Below are 14499 nucleotides of genomic sequence, written 5' to 3' on the forward strand. Positions count from 1 at the left end.
GAGTTTCCGGTTGAAGCTGGAGAGTGTGGCACCTATCCAGGCACTGAGGTGACATGACGTGCCCGATACTTCAGGTGTGATATGTGGCCTCCAGCTTTAGGCCTTGTTGTCATAATGATGACTTAACGAGTAATGTTACTGGTTAATTATCCAGTTCTACTTTCTCATGGAGCAATTTAGATAATGCTGACTACATTCCTCCTCATCCGTGTCTCTCTTTCTCTCTCTAAAGATAGTCACTCCTACGCTCACATGGGGATGAACCCTTTGGAGCAAAATTCACCCACTTTGGTTCTTGCCTGTTGATTTCTGTAAAATGTGGTAAATCCCAATTAAATATAACTTGCTTGCGAAAACAGAATCTGCTGCTGGTGAATGTGTTTTAAGATGGAAAGGTTTCTGCTGTTTGCATGTGCTCAAATGGATCGTTCACAAATGGATTTGATCCCTATTTGTGCGTCACTTAGAGGCAGAAACAATGACATGTTTTTCCCTCTCTCTTTGAGGGAATATACAGATTATATAAACAAGCTATACAGTGTTAATCAGTGAGCTTTAAAAGGTGCCAATGGGTGGATTTTGTTACCTTTAGACAGAGCCAGGCTGCCTCTTTCCCCCTGTTTCCTGTCTTAATGCTAAGCTAAGCTAATATCTCCTGCTGTAGCTTCATATTTAAAGCACGGACATGAGTGATATCAATCTTTTTTTCATCTGCAAGACAGTAAACAAAATAAATGCCCCCAACATCTTGAACCATTCCTTATATTATGGAAATGCGACAACAACTATCTACAATTTTCATACTTAGATGCATCCAGATTTCAATGTATTTTTTTAATTATTCTTTATGGCACCCACGTAGTTAAGGTAGGTTTACGTCACACTCTAAACCCAGTATAAGAATGAAGCACAGATTATATACGTCTTGAAGCAGAGCTGCGGGATGACACACAGCTGTGTGCTGGCTTACGGTTCAGCAGCAGGTCATCTCAGCAGGCACGTCTTGATACCATGCATGTTTCACACCGTCATTTCCTTTCAGCCCCTCCTGCTCTCTTCCTCTATATCTTTCTCTTAATCTGTTCCCTTCCATCTCTCCAATTGATGGCCTTGGTCTTGAGAGCATGAAAAAGCCTTTTTGTAATTTAAGTGAAACCCATCTTCAAGAATGATTACTTGCATCTTTTTTTTCTCTTCCCTCCTTATCTTCTCATAAACATCCTCTGTCCTTAGCCAACGTCTAACCCCACAACAACATCCTTCTCTCCATGTTTCTAACCCCCCGGCTGTGACAGTTGATAGATGTAATGACAACAGGCTGAGCACCCTGAACCCATCCCTGCTGCTCCTCAGCCTGCGCCATTGATATGCATAGCCATGCAGCAAATCTGCCCGAGCTGAATCTGGCTGCACACTGGGGCTCTGTTACCACAAACATGGTATTTACAGCCTTACAGTTGTCAGTTCGATGCCCGGAGGGATGTCGAAAGGCTAAAGTGGAATGTAGATTAAGCAGATTTGCTGTGAAGCAGATGTACACCATATACTGAGCAAGACACATGTCACTAATTCAAACAGTGACTGCAAATGGCTGACTTGTTTGCTGAGGTCGACACTCTGTTGTCTGCTGTCTGCTGTGACATCTGCGTATCTGGCCATGATCAATCATATCATTATGTTTTTTTTTCATGTTTATTTATTTTAATTTATAATTATAAATTCAAGCTTATGTAAAAAAATATCTCCATGCTGTGAATGAAATACCCATTTCACTGACCTGTTTTATTTTTTACTTAGTATTATCTCTGCCAGGAGGATCATGCGAGTGAGTAAGTGAGTGTGCGCCTCTGTGTCCGTCCACGGCTACTCCAGCATTTGGCGACACCAAACTGCATAATATTGTGAGTGCCTAGTTGTGGCTGCATGCTCAAGGACTTTGGATCGTTGGGGTGACTTTTACTTTCTCAAAGCACCTTTTATTGCCTGTTTTATACGGCCATTGCCTGCCTGCTGACTCCTCACCTCACTCACTACTCTCATTGGTTGCTTACATCACTGGTTGTCAGTTGGCTCACTTGTATTGCTTTGTACAGTGGTTGGCTAACTGCTAACGGAGCTACCAGTACACACACTGCTGTATCACCTCACTTTTATAGTTTAAGATGGTGTGTTTGGCTAACTGCGTACTACTAAGCGCTAACAGCGTAAGGAACAACCAATACGCACATGGTTGTAGCTCTACGCAACTCAGCAGCTGCTCCTCTGGCAGATAGTTTAGTGACTTAATTTAGTTTTTGGCAAGATTATATGACGTGTGACCTTGGAGCCAATTGCCTATTTTTCTAGTTTGGATCTGTTATCAGTTCTGTTGTCAGTCAAAACCTGAATTAATGGCAGGACCTGGTGATTATGATTTTGACAATGAATCTTTCTTTTTCTCAATCTATTAGAGCAAGATGAAACATAATACTTAGCATCCATAACCCCACTGAGGTGAACTTCTTGAGAATGATTTAAACTAGATTTGGCCTCTTTTCCACAAATTGTTTTTCTTCTAAATATGAGGCGATGGTGGCTTTGTACTATAATGATACTGCAGCAATTAGTATTGTATTTAAATATAGGCAGAAAAGCTTGTAGTCCTAATGATGAATTTTAAGTGCCATGTATAACAACACTGCAACACTGCACCAAAAACCACAGACCAACAACAGAGGGGTTGTTTCTCCAGATTCACGTTGATCATGGAAGCGGCTGGCAAGGTCAGGACAGCGGAAGAAGGAATTGATAACAGCTAAATGCTTTTATGTGCAAGGTGTAAATTAATGAACTGGTATTTTAGCATGTCTTGGTAAAGTCAGAGCCAAGGTGACGCTCTGATAAGAATCATGGCAACAACCTCCAGCTGGATAATTGAAGTGTACTTTGTGTATCAGTCCAGTCCTGTCTAAGTGTGTGTCTGTGAATATGCTCACATAAATACAGGCAGGCTGCTAAGAGCTTCGATTCTCTGTCCGAACCTGATTGGGTCTGACAAATTTGTCACTGACTAACTCCTGCTTCTCATTAATGAGGAGAATGTCATACAATGTCCATTTAATATATATGGTAATAGCACATGACAGTTTTTGGACTGTGCTGAACATTCGGGAGGGCAAGGTGCACGTCAGAGATTGTGACACAATTGTTTGATACAGCACTGAAAATATATCTAGTGTAACGCTTCATTCATAACATTGAAATGTAAATTAGAGTTTAATAACTTCAAGAAACATTGCATGGAATAGTCCATCTTTTAGCTTCTCTTCCCCTCTCTATCAGTCTCTCAAACACACATACAGCAAGTGCTGCAGCACTTGTCTCAATTCAAAAGTCAAAATGTTTTTATTTAATGAAATATTCTGTTTCAATCCATATTTGTTGGCAATGAGCCTTTCAAAAAAAAGTTTGCTGGGGTCAAACTACCCAGCTTGCCACATAGAAAACTGAAGTCTTATTTGAAAACCCCAAATAGAGCTGAAACAGTCAATTCACCGATTAGTTGATTGGAAATTGTTTCATATTTTTCAAGCAAAATCATTTAACATTCACTCAAATGTGAGGATTTGCTGCTTTTCTTTCTCAGATATGACAATTAGTAGATTCATCTATAATTAAAATAATTGTCAGTTCCAGCCCTAATTTGCTGATTATATTTTCAATGAATCACTGGTATATAATTGTAAAAGTTTCCAACACAATTTTCCAAGTTTATTTAATCAAATCTTTTTGTTCAACCAACAGTCCAAAAACCAACGACCACACAAGATAGAAAAACAGAAGACAGATCCTGAAGATAGCAAGAATCTGTGTAAATGTAATTATTTTTGCTAGATCATTAAATATTTGTATCTATTGCTCTTTCACTTAAATTAAATACGGTTTCAGTTGACAAATCATCTATATTGAAACATGACTACATACATGTTGGATGAATCAGTCTGACTGTGATTACATCATCTATGTTACCACATAAGTTAAGTAGTAACTCATCATTTTAATCATAACTATGTCCTTAAGTGGATCAAGGCGTACAAAAGAGGACTTTAATCCCCTGCACTAATATATTGTAAGTATGTACATGAAATTCTGCAAGCGCAGACAACTTTAAAGTCAGGACCTTGCGTGCGAGCACGGATCGCAGTCATGGCCATGTGGTCTGGGAATTGCCCAGGCCCCTCAGCGGGATCACAGATGGTGGCTCGGCTGAACTGCTGGATAATCACCCTCCACGCAAAAAAAAGAAGGAAAAGAATCGTACTAAAACCTGATATAAGAGGGAATGAAATGAAACGGAAGAATAAAACGTGTTCACTGGCAGCATAAAGACAAAGAGGTGGCTGGTCAGGTCACAGACCTCCTCACCCCGTTGGCCTTGTGTGATCTGCTTGGGGAAATAAAATCCTCTTTCCTAGTCATCGCCCCGGATATTGTGATCTGTGAGAGCTCAACCCATTGGTCCATGGAGCCACTGAGAGAAGGCCTAATTTAGTTAAGCCTAGCTCCAATGAGCAGGATTTTATTCAGTCGGAAAGAGCAAAACCCGGAGATTAATATTTAAGACCACCCCACTTATTAGCATTACTTACCTTGAAACAACAAAGCATGGAAGATTTGCACTTCAAACCAAGCAGTTAATATAACATTATTGAAATCACGTAAACCTAATGTTCTCCATCATCTCAGGTGTTTCCTATTATAATGTCACTGTTTGGTGCTTACCTTCTCTTGGTATTGCCTGCGTGAGGAATCCAGAGATTGAATTAGAGCTGTGGCGTGGCCCACAAACATGGCGTAGCACGTGGCTCCTACAATCATACTCAGCATGGTGATCCACAGGTCAGACATGCTGACGGGCGCCCGGGCACCATACCCGATGCACAGCATGTGGCTCATGGCTTTGAAGAGGGCATACGAGTACTGCTTACCCCAGGAAACATTCTGCAGGGGCAAAGAGAGAGAGGGAGAGAAAGAGGGGAGGGGATGGGGAGTTACTGCAAGGCAAGACAGGGTGGGAAGGCTCTCCAGCAGGCGGAATATGAAGACAGGCTTTGGGTTGATGAATCACTGAATCTCTACCAAATAATGTGCCAACATACTCTTCATGCCTCACAGCCTAATGCCCTCACTGAGGGGTCGAACTTTCTACCTGACTCTTTTTCTTTCCACTCGTTCACTCTGTATTTTAACACTTTCAACACCCTCTCTGCTTGGACCTACCTGGTTTTTATTACTTTTCCCATTTGCCAAGGGGAGCAACACGGCTCATGTTTGCAAGTAGTGAAAACAAATCTCAAACGAGATGAACTGTTTTTACTGAAAGCCCTGGGCCCTTTCTCTCTCAGGTTTGATTTGTGTTGCAATGGGATTCAGTGTGTTGGAGGCAGGGGAACAGAAATGCAGAGCTGCAGTGTCCACACACACACATGCGGCCAACAGTCATGTAACATATTATCAGCTTGAGTGTATAGGGGTCTTCCTGTTTGAAAATGTAGGGAGCCAGTCATGAAGGACTCTCTTTTCGCTCTCGCTCTTTGTTACAAACAAAGGGAAGTCATTTGCGCTGGGTGGGAGTCATTCCTTTTATCGTTCACGCCGTGCTTTCTCCTCACAAAGTGAATTTGCCTACAATCTTTGGTGGTCAAGTGACCCACACAGTTGTAGAGTTTTAGATTTAGAGGGCCTATATTGTGTTATTGTATCCTTCATAAGTGATGAGGGAATACGCTTCAATTGCTTGTCAGATCATCGAACAGCGTCTGAAACCCCTCTTTTAGATTCTATAAAAGGACTTTTGTCAGTTTTCAAGTACACAAACGTGTGAACGTGTGAGCAGATCAGAGCAGCTTTCGCTATCAGACGTGTTCGGATTATGTGCCGTACAAACTGGTTTGTTTCCAGCACACGCTGGCCTTCAAAGGCTCTGAGGTAGGACCACTGGGGCACCTGGCCCTACACCAACTTTACAATCCACATCAGAGAGTATCACTATAGAAGACCTGAAAATGTACTACCTTCACAGTTGGATTCCATATTTCTTTCATCCACACTTTTTGCTGATGTCAGCCTCAGGAGAAGTCATGTCTTTTGTATTTTGACACCTCGTTATTACAGTACATGTCAAATGTGTGCCTTTTTGCCCGCAGACACGCAAAATCTCGTGAGCGAACTCAAACTGGCCCATCGAGGCTACATTTGTGAAAGCCGGTAAGTTCCTATCTGGAGACAAATGCGACAGCTTTCCGCCTCAGGCCGCGTAGCCATGACCAAGTTGCCGAATCCTCCAATAGCTTCACCTCCTGTGAACGAGAAAGTCTGAGAAAGCGCTCCATAAAGAATATCTATCTCACCAAAACAGAATAGCTAATGAAAGAAATATGAAACCTCCAGAAAATATATTTAATCTCTTTAAAGTATTTTTTTCCCTGGCTGACATGCAACACTGTAAAATATCATCATGTTCACATGCTGATGCCTCCTTTTGCCACGCCATTCTCTATTCTGCTCGACTCCCAGCTAATCATGTGCCCTGGATGACTCACCAATTCACATCTCCATGCTGATTAGTTTATTCTTTCACAGATTGATTAGAAATTGTGTGGTAATTACACTTGCCAGCTTTATTAACACTTGTTTGTTTCTTCCCCAAATATCCACTGCTTGTTCCACAATATACACTGTAAAGGAATATTTGCAGCAGACATATATAGTGTTTTTGTAGTATTTTACTGTAGCACACAACACATACAGATTGTCTATGTCGAGGAATAACGACAATATGTCTCCAGTCCTGCTTCCTTACACTGGCTACCTGTTGCTCTTGATTCCCAGTTATCCATCAGATCTCATATTGCCCTTCCTCCACCCTGAGGTCCTTGGATGCATCCTTCATTGTTATTCCAAGGTGTGGAGACCAGGGCTGCAAACTCAGTTTTTCAAATCACATTTAAAACCGCACTTTGATATACTTGCTTTCCTGTGATTTGATTTGTGTTTCATGACATTTTTATTTTACTTCACTCTCAATTTTTAGCATTTAGTTAATTTCATCTTCTTGTGTTTAAATGTTTTGTTCTGTTTTTATTGTAAAGCTATTGCAACGTGTTGAAAGGCGCTATATAAATAGAGTTTATCTATTATGATTATTATTGTTATCGTTATGCACATTGTAATCTATTCACACACACACACACACGCGCAGGGAACACTCCCACCCAACCACGCATCTGGCACAAATACCATTTGCGAGGTCATGAGCCTGAGGTGTCATTTCACATGTGTACATTTAGCATGTGGTTGAAATGGTGGGCAACACAGCAGAATGTTTGTGTTTGCATGGAAAAGCAGAGACTTGTAGTTTTGCCGGATGAAAACAGATAAGCCGCGGTGACTCACCGCACCTTTTGCTATTTGTCCTTGTATGCGTTTGGTGCAGATAAATAGACTGTATGAGGGTGCCATCTAATCCTATTCTAGTACAAGTTACAGGGCTGGGGATTTGATACCACATCTCATTGCACTGTATGTCATATTTCTGATGTTTGCTCATATATGGAGCTTATGAAGCAGGTGCTATTTGGGGCACATATTTTTAAATGAAGATCTAAAAGGAGCAGGTAGAATGCTCAGGCGAATGTTGAGGATGTTTTCATCCGCCGCAGTAGCTTGCCCACCTAAAGTAGCCAAACATCATGGACGTAATTCATAACAGGAACAAAGGAATGTGTTGGACTGTTGGTGTCAGTAGTTGTGAATGTTTCTGTGTTGTAGTGTCTCTATGATATTTGATAACCAGTGTTTGCTGCATGGTCTGCCACTGGAGCCGCTAGAGCTAAAATGGATCAATACACATATGTAAGCAATACATTAGAAGTAATTATATCAGTTATAGTTCAAACTGAAGCTCTTGCAATTGACGTCAACTGTCAATGGTGTAGTTCCTGATCCAACATGTGATACATCACGTGTTTTGGTTCTTGGATATTTTTAGATGCTATCGAATCAGAGAGTACTTATTCATCATGAGGCTCCAGCTACATTTTGTCAAAAGGACAGTAAAGCAGCAAAAAGTTTCACTTTTGGAGTAATGCCACAGGGTTCTTGTGGGACGAAAACATTGGAGGAGGGGATAGAAAGACAGACAAACTAACTGACCTCCTGTCTGTGGTGTGAAATGTCCGACACTTTGACAGACGGTGCTATCGGACAGAGACAGTGAGAGAATGATGATTTTTCACAAAGAATGTTGGGGCAAAGGTCTGCATTCATTATGATAATGATACGTTTATCTATATATCACCTTTCAATAGCAGATGTCACAAAGTGCTTCACAACAAAAGACAAAATAGCAAGTAAAAGACATGAAATGTAGATATCAGGCAAAAAAAACCTAATTAAAGACCAAACAGGGTGAACAAAAGCCAGTCCAAAGGAATGGGTCTCGAGCTGCGTTGTCCACAGTGTCCATATATCTTAAGTCCAATGGGAGAGAGGTTCAAAGTGTAGCAGCTACAGCAACCTCAAAAGTACAGTTTCCTTTCGACATGAGCCCAGAGCGAGGAACAACCGACAACCACTGATGACAACCGACAACCACTGATGACCTCGGAGAGCTGCTGCTGATGAAGGCTTAAATGTAGGAAGGCTCCTGACCAGCAAGGCTCGAAACGTCATCACAAGAAATTTGATGGGAAGCCAGTATAAAGAAAACTGGAGTCACATTAGACCTTTTGGGGGACTTGATTGAAAGCATCATCACTGGTTTGATTTTGTCTGTTTGAAGTGAAATCAAAGAACAGACATAAATGTGTATTTTCCCGCATAGTGACATAATTATTTATTTTATTACTTTCTTGCCATGTTCTTTGGGAATAGTGAGTCATTGCAGTATTACCACCAGAAAATGCGGCTTCTACTTTTTTTTCTGTTCTCTTCAATCCCCTTGATTTTAATGAATGCGGCTAACACATGGGATGTATTCAGAGTTCTACATTTATTGAGGCTCTGGAGGCAGCAAAACAAGTAAAATCAGCTCCTGCATATCCATCTCTGAGTAGCTCTGCCTTTTGTTTAAGAGTACACATGAGTAAAGTGAATTCACAGACTTTATCATCACATGCATTACAACTAATGTCAAAAATCACTTAAAAGTCTCTATAAAAGGTAATGTTACACAAGATGGGTCTGGTTAAGTGAGCAGGAAGGCATTCGATGCTTCACCACCAGTGTTGAGTGTGACCCAGAGGTGCTGGTTGTTGTTGCTACCAACGAGTAATCATGAGACTAACAGGACATAATGCACAGATGTAAACAACTGGCTTTGACCCCTCGACAAATAACCCAAATTAGAGTTGTTACTGATCTGTGCTATCAGCACTCTGGTGAATTAGCAAAAGCCCAGGAAAATGCATTACCTTTCATATTGTTGTGAACATTTTAATCTTTGGAATGTGTGTGCATGTGTACGTTTTGATGACAAATATCATAATATTCTTCCGTTTAATTTTTGTTAAATTCTAGGTAAACGCTACCCTTTAAGCAGAAACATCCGCATTAACTGGTTTTAATTACTCAATCATATAACTCTCTAAAACCCGGCAAGCTGTTCCACGCATGGGGGGAAAAAAATGTGATGCACAATGTTCATTTTAAATTACGTAATCCAACTACAAGCTGTTCTCCCTGGGAGTGCACAGAAGGCATAACAGTCTTTGAACACATAAGCGAGGAAGTGCAAGGGTCTGCTGGCCTGCATGAGCAGCAAACTGTAAGTTGGCAAGAGAAGCACTTGCATCTCAGTGTGAAGGTTGTGCTTCTTTTTGTCTTGTATGTTTTCAGCCGTTTTGATGAATTAAGCTTCCTACATTTTTTTTCTGTTGTTGTTTTTCCCTGGTCTCCCATGCTTTCCTGAGGGTTGTATGTTTTGGTTGTTAATGCTGTGGCAACTAATGTATATTTTCATTAACAATTATTCTGCCAATTAAAATGTCAGAAAATAGTGAAACATTTGCAATAGAATTTCTCCAAGAATGCTTTATTTTGCCCGACCGACAGTCCAAAATAATTATTTTTTTGCAGAATAAATAACTAAACTGTGTCACCTTGGTTAAAGCCCTAATTTATCTCAGGGGTAATGAATACATACAACAACAAAAGTGACATTCTGAGGAGTGAGGGGACTTATTATTTATCTTTTGGTGTCCGATCATGGGCAACCAAGTATGCAGCGGCCACGCCCACTGAGCACACTCTAAATCAAAAAGGTTAAATTAAATAAGGTACGTCTTGTATTGAGAAACTGCCTGCACTCTTCAGATGATTATTTGCCTTTACATATAACAAAAGGGATCTTGTCAAATGTAAAACTCTGCACCACTGTTATTGAGTGCTGTCCTTAGCAACCATGCTTGACGTTTTGACAATTGAGGTGGAAAGACTCCCACATTCCTGAATGAACAAAGAGATTCCCAGACAAGTGATTGAAATCCCCTACTGTAATATCAGCAAAAAACAACACACCCAACAATGTCAACCAAACAAATGTACCAACTAATTCACCAGGGGAGCCACAGCTGTTCGCATCCGGGCAAAAGCAGCCTACTCAGATGGAACCAATGTGTTGTCATGTTGAGGAAAAAGCCATGAAAGAAGAGAGGTTTGAAATAAATTTGATTAATTCTTGAAATCTGGATTGAGTGACTCATCCAGCAGTCGGGAAAGAAAGAGATGGGAAAGTAGTGGGTGGTCCAGAGGCTGAAGGGTAGTTATGCATGGTTAAGTCAGGCCTTTCTGTTTTGCTTTCGTCTGTCTCCCGGTATCTGTCTCTCTGTCAGCCGGCAAAATCTCTCAAAGAGACTTCAACCCTCAGCAGGCTGCTGCTCAGCTGCCTGTCTCTCTAATACGAGACCTGGACAGGAACAGTGAGCACTCACAAAACACACATGGTCCTCCGTCCTCCTATACACATATCTTTACCCTGAACATACAGCAACAGACAAAAGTAACATCCCATCACCCTCTCGGCAGCATTATCTTGTCTGGTGATTAAGTAAATGCAGCCTCTAAAGAGTAAGAAGCTACTCTCAGGCCATTAGTCAAGAAGATAACAGTCCTACACCCGGTGCTGCACCACTCAGCTGTATCTGCAGTCCTCGTTGGCCCCACTCTTCCTCTCACAGCTGGAGACGGAAAGTACCGATCCAACGACCGAAACTCAACGTGACGCAATCTGAATTTAAAGCAGTCAATCTGTAGCAGCTGAAAGACACGGCAGTTGAAGGCAACATTCACCTGGCAGGCCGGAGAATCACATATATATATATATATATATATATATATATATATATATATATATATATATATATATATATATATATATATATATATATATATATATATGTATATTTATATATATTTAAATAAAACAGGAAATACAGTATATATTATCAAGATTTTAAGTTTATAAACACTAATGCATCGCGATGGTGTGAGAAGAGGAATTCCACATGTGGGCAGGGCTTTTCACTTTGGATTTGCTGGAGCGCAGTCAGCACACAGGCCTTTACTTCTGCATCCACAGGGATGAGATTCCACAAATTGCTCATTCTACCACATCACAGTCAGTGACACTATGTTAGCTACTGACATCCCACAGGACGACGATGTTGCTTCCAATATGTCTCATTTAAGCAACTAACACTTGAATTCATCATTACTTTTGGGAACATTATTTGTGTTTCACACACTTAGGTGTGTATTCAGTCATCACAACGACAAAGGAGAAATCAAAACCGAAAGAAAGCTTTAAATGAATATGTATCCAAATTAAATTCCTGATTGCTTTCCGTATTGTTTATTTTTAGACTGTTAAACTTGGATTGAATTTACTTTGTGTGAGGTGGAAGACGTTTTTTTTCCTGGACATTTATATGCGCAGGAAGTTTTACAAAAAGCTTTTAAAAGTAAACACCTGAAGCAAAATTTGACTAGATTCATGAAATATATGGTAATCCTAATCCAAGAAGTTGTGAAACTGCTGAGATTTGAAAGCATTATTGTCCCTTCAGAACAGACACACTCTGTGAGGTTCTATATATAGGTCTGCTAGTCTCAGCTGCAGTCTGAACATGTCACTAGAAACTTTATATCTGCGAGGAGCTAGAGACATCTTTGTAATGCTGTTTCGACACACTGCATACAAATGATTTTGGTTTCATTTTACTAGTCGTCACAGCTGTTTTTAGTCGCCTATAAGCATCCAGCAAACAGGTATCCTACAGTATATCAGCTCTTTTCTTTCGGAGGCCCTTTTTCCAAATCCCCAGCTATGGCTATAGATTTTGACAGTGCAAATGACCCTGCCACACAGGGGCCAGCCAATTAGCCTTCTACGTGATCCCCATTTTGTATCGATTTGCATACAAGACTGGGAATACATCTGATTCATTCTGAGCGAGAGGGACAACACACAGCACAAGTGCAAAGAGATGTTTATGACTAAGCTCAGTGATTGCACGTTAATATGTACCCAGAGCAATGTTGATCAATGGAAAGTCTGAAAAACATCTGTGGTGCTGCAGTACATTAAGGAGCAGTTTGACCATGTTTGCGTACATAACCGTTAGTGAGGAGGAATTGTGACAGTTATGTGGGAAATTATATCACTGCAAATTGATGTTGGTTCAAACACAGATGGATAATGTCTGTTTGGGATTAATAAGACATGTTGGTGGGCCATTAGGCTCAGTCGGGCATCTCATTGCCTTAAAGTACAAATAAGAGCTGGATACAGGGTAGTGATGTTGAGGAAAGCTGGCATTTGCACCTCCAGCCCGATGCCTCCGAGCAGTCAGTGTGCATGTGGAGTACAGAAATGTTTTGTCAGAGAGAGGGAGATGAGAGGGCAGTAGAGTTCCCCGGGCGAGCATTTACAATCAGCATTACCCAGGAGGCCCACACACACTCCTACACTATCACATTGCTCGGAGATGAGCAACCACAGTCCGTTTGACCCCAACTCAGAGAGAGAGCGAGCGAGGTGGAAAAAGCTGAAAACACAGTTACAGAAAAAGCACAGAGACGGGAGAAAAACCCCAGAGATCTCAAACAAGGCAATTTTGCGTTTCGACATCCACATGGGATATGAGAAAGGCCATTAATTTGAAGAAGAAAAAAAGGTTTGGTGAAAGTGTGTAAATACTATGAAACAATAAACAGAAAAGAGCACATTGCTGTTACAGTACCATTGGCATTCACACACTGTACAGTATAATTATAAGTAGTCTACCTGCCTCTTTAACATATGTTTCTTTGTAATTGTGTAAATATAAATGTACCTGAGCAAACATATCTGTTAGTCTTCTTCTTACCTTAGAATTAAAAAAAACTGCCTGCTCTTACATTTCTCTCCTCATACTGTGCTGTAATACTATGACGGCCTATCGTCCTACACCGCAAAACAAGAACCACGCCTTTTATTTACATGTTTTTAATACATTATCATGTATGTAAATGCAAAATTTCCATGCAATGCAAAAGCCCTTTTATCGACACCAAATTCCCAAAAATAACAAACAAAAGAGAAGAGTGTGTAATACTTACAACCATACCGTTTAGGGACACCCAGCAGTCAGGGGGGAAGTCTTGGAGGAGAGGCACCAGATACTGGAGGCAGCCATCCCAGTGACACAGAAGCAGCATCATCCCTATCAAATTAAATATTCTTACCACTGCACTAGCCAGGTCATAGGTCATATGGAAAATCTGCCAAAGAGAGAGAAAGAAAGGAGAGAGATCTCAGTCAGACATGCTTAGTGTTCCCTTTGGCTGAAAATGTAAATTCAAATGATATCATATGCAAAGTATACAAACACGAAGCAGGCAACGCAGACAGACAGTGGTTCAGATTTAGATCTGTTAGTGAAACATCACATGCATTGGTATTTCAGAGACACAAACGGATTTGTTTTCTTTTTAAAAGATACTTAAAACATTCACAAAAGTACAACGTCACCATTGAAGTTGAGGGCATAGTGTGCCTGCTTGGCCACCAGAGAATTTGGTCGCCACCAGTGTGTGTGTGTGTGTGTGTGTGTGTGTGTGCATCTCACAAAGCTTCATTATTCAACATGGCTGCTGTCTGAAACAAACTGAGCTATGAAGGAATTACACCCATAGAGCACAGAGAAGGTAATGCAGAGCAAGTGAAGGGAATGAAATACTGATTGATAAAGGGAGTGCATACACCTGGAATAATTAGCCGGTGCATGCGTTTAAATGCCACGACTGCCGGTGTGGTTATTCCATCAGAGCAGGACATCTCAGAATAGAAAGCCATCAGCAGGGTGAGTAAGCATATGTGCAATGTGAAGCGGCTTCATTCGTGTTCGATCTGGGCGAAGAGAATTGACTCACAGTCGGTTGGCTGCAGCACTAATTCCTCATTAGCCTGAGAAACCCATT

General features: G+C 40.9%; 1 protein-coding gene across 1 annotated transcript in view; it reads right to left on the minus strand.

Annotated features, from left to right (window-relative positions):
• hcn1 (hyperpolarization activated cyclic nucleotide-gated potassium channel 1) overlaps positions 1–14499 on the minus strand; it is a gene marked incomplete at both ends in the record, with an annotated part of 60883 nt that overhangs the window by 19300 nt on the left and 27084 nt on the right. The window contains 2 exons of the mRNA XM_079235423.1: positions 4762–4980; positions 13639–13800. Coding sequence (XP_079091549.1) covers positions 4762–4980; positions 13639–13800 — 381 coding nt within the window. The remainder of the gene's footprint in view (positions 1–4761; positions 4981–13638; positions 13801–14499) is intronic.

This window comes from Taurulus bubalis (assembly GCF_910589615.1).
Source record: "Taurulus bubalis genome assembly, chromosome: 19".
Lineage (NCBI taxonomy): Eukaryota > Metazoa > Chordata > Actinopteri > Perciformes > Cottidae > Taurulus > Taurulus bubalis.